The sequence below is a fragment of the Cervus elaphus genome, chromosome 22 (genome assembly GCF_910594005.1).
Source record: "Cervus elaphus chromosome 22, mCerEla1.1, whole genome shotgun sequence".
Taxonomy (NCBI): Eukaryota; Metazoa; Chordata; class Mammalia; order Artiodactyla; family Cervidae; genus Cervus; species Cervus elaphus.
Window position 1 is genome coordinate 48,737,354 of NC_057836.1, and position 8,862 is coordinate 48,746,215.

The window sequence follows — 8,862 nt, forward strand, 5'->3', positions numbered from 1 at the left end:
ACAGGTTGAACATAAAGAAAGCACTCTCTCCATCAGTCTTGGTATTCAAATGACACTCCAGTTCACTCCCACCACACTCCTCTCCCAACCAGTCTTCAGTGAGTAAGAAATGACTAGTCAGTCATTAAAAAGAATACATTTGAATCAGTTCTAATGAGGTGGATGAAACTGGAGCCTATTATACAGAATGAAGTAAGTCAGAAAGAAAAACACCAATACAGTATACTAATGCATATATATGGAATTTAGAAAGATGGTAACGATAACCCTGTATGCAAGACAGAAAAAGAGACACAGATGTATAGAACAGTCTTTTGGACTCTGTGGGAGAAGGCGAGGGTGGAATGATCTGAGAGAATAGCATTGAAACATGTATATTATCATATGTGAAACAGATCGCCAGTCCAGGTTGTATGCATGAGACGGTGCTCAGGGCTGGTGCACTGGGAAGACCCAGAGGGATGGGATGGGGAGAGGGGGTTCAGGATGGGGAACACATGTACACCCATGGCTGATTCATGTCAATGTATGGCAAAAACCACTACAATATTATAAAGCAATTAGCCTTCAATTAAAATAAATAATTTTTTTTTAGAAAAGAAAGAAATGACCTTCTATTGTGTTAAGCTCCTAAGATTTGGAGGTTGTCTTTTACAATAGCTAATGTAACTATAACAATTATAATATATAGCACTCTTCGAACAGTGCTTGGCATGTAATAAGCACTGCACAAGTGTAGCTGTTACTATTACAAAACCCATTTTACAAATAGGGAAACTTATGGGTGTGTCTGACTCCCAAGTCAATTACTGTTTTATATTTACTTCTCAGTAAAAGATAGATCCATTTTATAGGTAAGTTTGGTGTCTGGCTCAAGGTCAGAAATAACAACAGATCCAGAATTAGGGGCCTTTCTTCTGTTCAAAGGCCATTAGCCACCCCACCCCTTAACCCAGATCTCCAGGTTGGCTCCCCATTGTTTTATTTTGTTGTTATTTTTATGGTGTGTTTCAGGAAACACTCTACTTAGAAATACCCCAGCACTGAACTGGTAAATCTGAATAGAAAACCAAGTAACCCTCCACTGACCCAAATTTCAAGTTTTAATTTACACTGAGTTAGTTAATTAAAAACGTGCTCTGTGAGCATAGACACTGACATGGCTGGCTGCTGAAACGGCTTTTGCGGTTCTTCGCAAAAAGCTGGGTTTCTTCTCTTATGGTTTTGTCCAGCACAGCAACCCTGAACTATGGAATAACTCAACCAGCTCGGGGGATCTGAGGGAAGATGGGTGGGGGGGGGTGGATTTGGGGGATGATGGGTGAGCCAGGAAAACAGCTGAGTAAGCATTCAATCTACGGAGCAACAGAAAAGCAAAAGACCTGAACACCAACTTACCCACCAAACCAGGGGTGGTGAGGTGAGGGCTCATGTTAATTAATGTTTATGAAGTGATTGGGGATCCCAGAAGTGAATGAGACCATTCAAAATCCCCTTATTATTATTATCTCCAGTCTGAATAATCTGTTTTTTAAGGAAGCCACTATTATCGAGTGCCTACAATGTGGCAGTTGCTTTCACACATCTGATCTAATTTTTTTAATCACCCTTATGTGATAGGTGTGGGTTTTCTTCCTTTTTTATGTCTTTTTTGGTTTTGTAATCCTCACTCTGCAGATGAGAAAAACAAATTCAGCAAAATTAAGTCACCTGCTAAAGAGTGGCAGAGCTGAAATCTGAGGTTAGATCTTTCTAAGTGTAAAGCCCCTCTCCCTTTCATCACACCACACTGCCTCTTGCAATCTTCTCTTCAAATTCTTTCTGCATTTAAAGCAAAATTCCATCCAAGGATGCCTGTGGCTCTTTTTATGTCTTCTTTTTTACTGAAGTGTAATTTGCAATACAGTGAAACACACATATCTTAAGTTTACAATGCAATGCATTTTGACAAAGGCACATACCTCTGAACCCACACCCCTATCAACAGAAGGACATTTCTATCACCCAGAAAGCTCCTTGGTGCCCTTCTCTAATGATGCCTTTTTTTTTTTTTTTTTTTAAGGAAATACAGTCAATAAAATGAGCTACTTTCCTTTGATCAAGCAATCTATTTGTGACCTTCGCAATGAGGCTATGTGCATGAGGTTAATCTCTGAGGTGGGCGCACTGACTTATTTGATGCTTTGAATATCAGGAAGGAAGATTCGGTTAAAATTCTGCACCCTGTTGGTTCCATCCACATTGAACAAATGGATAAGACAAAGATAACAGATATCATTATGCCTGAATTATATGACTACCATCACCATTTTGGCCACTAAAATATGTCACGCACCAGATTGTAATATTTATATAAATAATTTCATTTAATCCTCATAATTATCACCTCTACTTTGCAGCTGAGGAAACTGGGGCTCAGAGTGATTACGTATAATACATAAGAACACACAGCTAGAAAAGTGTAAGCCCTGAAATTCAAATCCAGGATACCTGATTTCACAGGCTTTTACAGAAGCTGATGGGTAAATTTTATATCTCAAAGATGTAATGGGCTCATTATAATCATTCAACAAATAGTACCCAGGATTTACTGAGGGTTAGGTGCTGTGCTGAGTGATGTGGAGAAAGACACAAAGAGGATAAAGATACAGTCTCAACTGTTAGTGCCACAGTGCGACAGGGAATCACTTAGAGCAAAGTCAGGGTCAAGATTCCCACTGGATGGGGAAAGGGCTGTGGAAGGCCTAGGTTTGGGGAGGAAAAAAGGGTTGCATCAAGGAAGGCCTCACAGAGATTCCTGAAAGAGTTTTTGAACCAAGTCTTCGGGGATGAGTGGGAACTGGCCAGCTCTGGTTTAAGGTAAATGACTGCACAGATAATGGTGTGGTGAAGAACTTCTGCCTGCTCTTTATTGAGCTTTAGCAAAATCAATCAAGCCAAATTTTAAACCCCCTACTGAAATGTAACCCTCACTGAGTTGTCTTATTTGTTACCCCAGATACTCTAAACAGCTGAGAGTCAATGAAAGAATAAAACCAGCTTTAAAAAGTAAAACAGTCCACCACAGAGTTCACACCCTAAGCCCACGCATGTGGTTCTTCAAAGCCAGCAAGCCCTCACTGAGAACCAATTATCTTTTATTTTCTGAGTCAAGTCCCATGTGATCCATTTCCTGATTCTTTGGGTCACAGGTGCAGAAAATTAGAAAGGGGGACAGGTACAGAGATGGCAGTAAGAAGGGGCAACCAAGGTAGAAAGACTTGAAAAGATGATTCAAGGAATTCAGAATTCCACAATTAGTTTCTGGATATCACTGTACAATATTATACAACAGCTTGCTCAACTCAACAGGCATCTAAGAAGCTGTGTACCGGGAGCTTAAATCCAGTTCTGTCCTGTACAGTTTGATAGGAACAAACGGTATATAAATTAGGATAGAAAGATTGTCAGGTTAAGAAGGGCCTCAGTTCAACTGTGTAGTTAATTAAGGGCAGCAAGGATAGCCTGAAGGCAGGGAACTCATCTGTCACTAAAGAGCAAGACATTTATGTTTCCTGTGCCTCAATTTCCTCCTCTGTATAATGGGGATAATAGCAGTACCTTTCCAAGTGAATGTTGAGGGTTAAATGGGTCAATATACAGAGTGGTATTGAATGCATGTTAACTGTTATTAGCTTGTACTGCTACTTGCTCAATGCCTAGATTTAGTAACTGTTCAATAATATTGATGAACAAATGATTTCAGGAATGAATAAGTGACACTACTGAGTTAAAGGGGGAGAAAGATTATGTAAGGCATGGGCTCCTTAATAAGACTTGCAGATCAGAAAGAATGTTATGCAAAATAGTTGAAGAAATAGATTTGATGTTTAATGTATGTTTCAGATACCTAAAAAATTAATTGCTCATTTCTTACTGCTTCCTTCCATTTTTAACAAGCCCAAGGAAAAGAGGTGAAGAGATCACAATGAAATTACAGTATGTCTCATACGACAAGATGGTGGAAGGGGCCCTGAGACCTACGAGTTAAGCTCTGTGGTGTGGAAATGCTGCAATGAGAGCAAACCCCAACCACCACACACTCACCCTGCCCCAAACCAGCTCTGTGGTCTCCTCCTTCCTCAAATTATACTTACTCCAAAAAGGATAAACACAAAAACTGTCTTTAAAAGATGCTAAAGATCATAAAAGTAAAACCAACTTGAAAAAATATAGAGGCTACTAACACAGACAGACAGAGCTACAAGAGGACCTGGGAGTGTATTATAGACTGAGGCCTTCATTATATAGAAGAGGAGACTGAGGCCCAGAGAAGCAAAGTCAGTTATGACCCACAGTCACAACTTCAAGAGAATGGCCAACTCAGAGGTGAAGCAGGACACCCAGATTCCCAAGTGAAGTGAAAGTGCAATGGCTCAGTCCTGTCCCACTCTTTGTGATCCCATGGACTGCAGTCCACTGAAGCCCGGCAGGCTCCTCTGTCCATGGAATTCTCCAGGCAAGAATATTGGAATGGGTATCCATTCCCTTCTCCAGGGGATCTTTCCCACCCAGGGATCCAACCCGGGTCTCCTGCGCTGCAGGCAGATTCTTTACATCTGAACCACCAGGAAAGCCACACTGGAGTCCAAAGGGTAATCCTTTTCTTCCCAAAGGACACAGGAGTGGGAGGAGATTCCAGTCTGAACGGCAGGTAAGGGTTGGGGGGCGGGGAGGTAAGAACAGGGGCGGTGGGCTCACGCGGGCGGGAAGAAAATTAAGTCTCTCTGTACTTTTTGTGGGGGCAGGGTTTCAAACAGAAATTATCCAGTCCAAAGCTCCTGGGTTTTACAGGTGAATCCTTATTCTCCTCCAGAAGAAACGCACACAAAGACCAATGCCTTCTCCCAGGTGTTTCCATCTCATCAGGATTTCACAGGTAGGGGTGGCCCTGCATGGGAAGCTTTACAGGTATCCTCCCTTTAGAGGTTTCGCTCTCCGACAGGCAGCAGAGGGGCAAGGGCTTTGGCGAAGATGTGGGAGGAGTCTTTATGAGCATCGGCGAGTTGCCAACCTGACCCCACCACCCACGCTCCCGCGCACACACACACACTTTTTGCCTCTTCCTTCCCCTCCCCCAACGATGACCAAAGCCAGGTGAGGAGACTGACAACTGGAGGTTCTCTTTCCAAAGGGCTTCTGCTGGAGCTGCTTGCTTCTGCGCACACCCACAGAAACACGCGCGGACGCGCGCACACAGACTCACAAATACGCACACACTCCCATGCACACACTTGGCACCCCCAGAGGCCGGGCCGCGCCCGCTGCATCTCTGCTTCGGCCCGGGGGAAACTGACAGGCAGCAACATGAATGAAATCTGCCCAGAAAGACTGCATTTCAGCTCCAACCACGCAGCCTCCAGCCAAACCGCCGAATATGTAACAAAGTTTTATTTCGCTTTTGGAGTCTCCAGTTACACTTCTACCATTTCCTGTGGAAAATTGAGGCTTTGAAGTGTCTAGCTCCGGCTTTCGCAGACAGGCAGGACCGCCAGCTCGAGCTCTCGAAAACAAACGCCCCGGCCCCACCCCCTCCGCCACCAGAACTGCAGGTTCAAACCCACCCAGCTCCGGCCTTCAAAATAGGGGGTGCGGAAAGGAATGACAGAACCTGCTGGAAACCACCTCTTAAACTGGCAGTCTCCCTGGAACTCCGCCCCACTCCCATCCTGACGGGATCCCTTAAGCCAAGTGGTGACAGCCGCAGCTCCCAGACAGCCAACGGCGGCAAGAGCTGGGAGGTATCCATCAGGGGGGTTGTCCATTGCGCAGCGCCCACCAGCTGTGAGCTCTGGCCTCAAAAACTGCCCCAGAAAAATTGCCCGTTCCATCCTCTCACCACGTACACCTTTCCCCAACTAGGCCGAGAGAGCTCTCAGTCTGCCTTTACGGCCACGGGGCCTCTCCTTCACCAGCTCACCGACGGCGTCCCGAGGGCGCCGGGAAGCAAGCGAAATGGGCGGTGGAAGGAGGAAAGCGTCTCCTCCCGAGTTCCAGGGAGCCAAACTCCTTCGCCCGGGTATTTGTCATCTTTAAGGTCAAAAACAAAAACCAAAAATCCCACAGGGCTCTGGCAGAGATACATACCAGGCGCAAATGATCGCCCCCCAAAGTGGCGCTGTGTTCTTACAGCCTGCAGGAGGCAGCCGCGGCTCCGCCGGGGATTGCGGGCGGAACCGCAAGCTCTCTAGCTTGGGACCCTACCAGCCGCGCAAAGTACGCGCAGCGCATCCCGAAAGCAGGAGGCACTAGGTGGGGCTTCTGGCCGTCTTCAGATCGGCTGTCCCCTCAGAGGTTTAAGATAGCAGCGGGCGGCCGAAAGGACGCGGGAGGGGACCGAAGGGCCAACTTACGAGGAGAGTTGGCCGCATTGGATAGGAGGGGGCGGCACCCGCGCGGCCACTTACCGCTGGCGTTCTTCCCGCAGATGAGGTGCTGGTAGGGCTGCAGCAGCCCCCAGATCTCGGAATCGTTGTTGACCGTGTACTCCAGCGTCTCCACGGTGAACTTGGGCGCCTCGTGGAGGGCGTGGTGGTGGTGGTGGTGGTGGTTGGAGGCGGCTGCCGGTGGGGCTGCGGCGGCGGCGGCGGCGGCGGCAGCAGCGACGGTCGGCGGGGCGCAACAGCTGCTGCCCCCGCTGGCGCTGCTGGCTGCGCTGCAGGCGCCGCCGCTCGCCGCTCCCCCTCCCGGGACCTCCCGCTCCTTATCCGCTGCGGGGGCTGCTCCGGGGCCCGAGCCTTGGCCTGGGCCGGAGCTGGAGCCCGGGCCCGGGCCGCTGCAGCTCCTGGGCAGCCCGGAGGCCACGACCCGCGCGTAGATGTCCCGGAATAGGCTCTCCATGCAGGCCGTCAGGTAGATGGCTGCGTGCTCGTGGATGCGCAGCGCCACGCGGCTGTCCACCATCCAGCGGTACACGCGGCCCACAGAGAAGGTGAGGCCGCAGCGCGCCGATTTGCCGCGGCCCAGGCGGTCGCCACCGGCACTGCTCATGTTATAGAGGGACAGCGCGGCCAGCGCGGCCGCCGTGCAGTGCGCCGCCAGGCCCCAGGACAGCACGATCTCCATGGCGCTCTGGATCTCATACTTGGTGCACTTAGCGAAGCGCAGGCTCAGGCGCTGTGCCTCCTTGGCGATGCGTACCAGCGCCCGGCTCACCAGCGTCGACAGCTTGGCCAGTGCGTCTTTAGGCAGGCCGCCGGGGGCCACCGGGCCTGCCCGGGGATCCCGTGAGCGGAGGAGCAACGCCTCCAGCTCCTGGAGGGTCCAGGGGACCTCGTCGAGGTCCGGCAGCAGCCGCGAGCAGTGCTGGCCGGCACAGTCCAGCCCCTCGGAGTCTTCCACCAGGGCAGTGTTGACAGTGTCAAAGCTGTTGTGCCGGCTGTGCATGGAGTCAGTTAGAGGCGGCCAGCAGCTCCCGCCATACGGGGACGCCGGGTGCGAGTCGGAACAGCACAGGGACAAGTTGGAGGAGCGGACTGAGTCCGCCGCGCCACCATAACCCGAGTCCAGCGTTAGATCCTCGAGCGTCCGCACCACCGGCTTCTTACCTCTTCTGGCCATCGCTGCGCCACTTCATGCCGCCGGGGAGCCGAGGGGAAGGAGCAGCGAGGAGCAGCGGGCGCCGGGGCGCGGGAAGAGCCGAGTCGGCGCCGCTTCGGCTCACTTTTCCACCAGCCGCTGCTACCAAGTGTGACTACTTTCGGATGCCTCCCCGAGCCGTCGCCGCTGGAATCCACAGGGCACACCAGGGAGTCATCTTCCAGAGCCCAGGCCGGATCTGGGGCGCGCTAAGGAGCGAGTCAGGCCGGGGGAGAAGCTCACGCCGGACTCGCCCCTTTCTTCCAAAATAAAATAAAAGTGTCTGATCCGCTCCCTACTGGGCCGGGCTGGGCGCAGAAGCCGCTGAACGCCGGCCTCGGTGTTCGTAGGACGGAAATTTATTCAGATGCCGCCGCGGCAGCAGCTCCGCCGGCAGCTAGTTCTTGGCTCTCGGCTCCCCAGTTCCCGGCTCCCGGGCCGGGGTTCACTCGGTGTTCGCCCGCCCGGCAATGAAGAGCAGCAGCGACCGCGGCGGCTGCAAACCCTGCCGAACCCCGCAAGCCCTGGGCAGCCAGCGGGGCGGGCATATGTAAAGCAGGGCCGGCGGAGAGCCAATGGGATTGGAGGATGCTAATTATCTTTAAATAAATAAATATATATTCCTCAGCTCCACGTAGCCCCGCCCCTCAAACACGCCCCCGGCCTGGGACCGAGGCTGCAGGAAGTGGGGAGCTGGGGCCTGAGAACTGGGGGTGGTTGTGTGTTGGGGCGGGGGGGCAGTGGGAGCTTAGAAACGTGGATGATTATTAGAAAAGCAGGATGATTATCCCTGCTGTCCCTACCCTTCAGGCTTCGGCTTTGATACCAGACCTGGAGAAGTGTAAGTTGGACAGGTGACCCACCCACCCACCGAGTTGTGCTCCCCCCAGCGGTTCACAACGTGTCTGCTTGGGGTCGCTTTCTGCCCTTGAGTTTCGGATTTCACTTTCCTTTTTCTTTCTCTAGTACACAAAGTACGTTTTTTCTTCCTTTCCTGCCTCCCCCACCTTCGGGTCCCCAAAACAATTAATGCTGCCCTCTTTCAGACCCAGTTTGCCAGAGTGGAGATGAGAAACCAGACAAGCAGAGGGATAAGGAATGGACAAGGCTGGAAGGCTGTCTCTGGACATTAGCGAACAGCCACCAGGGCTCGTGAACTACATTCCTTTAGTAGCCAGGAGGACCCTGAGTCCATCCTTCAAGTGCCTGGGGGTGGACTGGAGGGAAGTCTTGCTGTGGTTTAGT

The 8,862-nt window shown here is 50.7% G+C and overlaps 1 protein-coding gene across 3 annotated transcripts in view; it reads right to left on the minus strand.

Moving 5' to 3' along the window:
• The window catches only part of BTBD11 (BTB domain containing 11), a 316,336-nt gene extending 308,127 nt beyond the window's left edge, over window positions 1-8,209 (minus strand). Inside the window, exon 1 of one of the 3 annotated variants that reach the window (XM_043881244.1) lies at window positions 6,447-8,208. In XM_043881244.1, coding sequence (XP_043737179.1) covers window positions 6,447-7,599 — 1,153 coding nt within the window. In that variant the 5' untranslated portion in view covers window positions 7,600-8,208. Of the gene's footprint in view, window positions 1-6,446 lie in introns of all 3 variants that reach the window. The other 2 variants (XM_043881243.1, XM_043881245.1) reach the window with 2 other exon arrangements.
• Window positions 8,210-8,862: the final 653 nt, after the last annotated feature.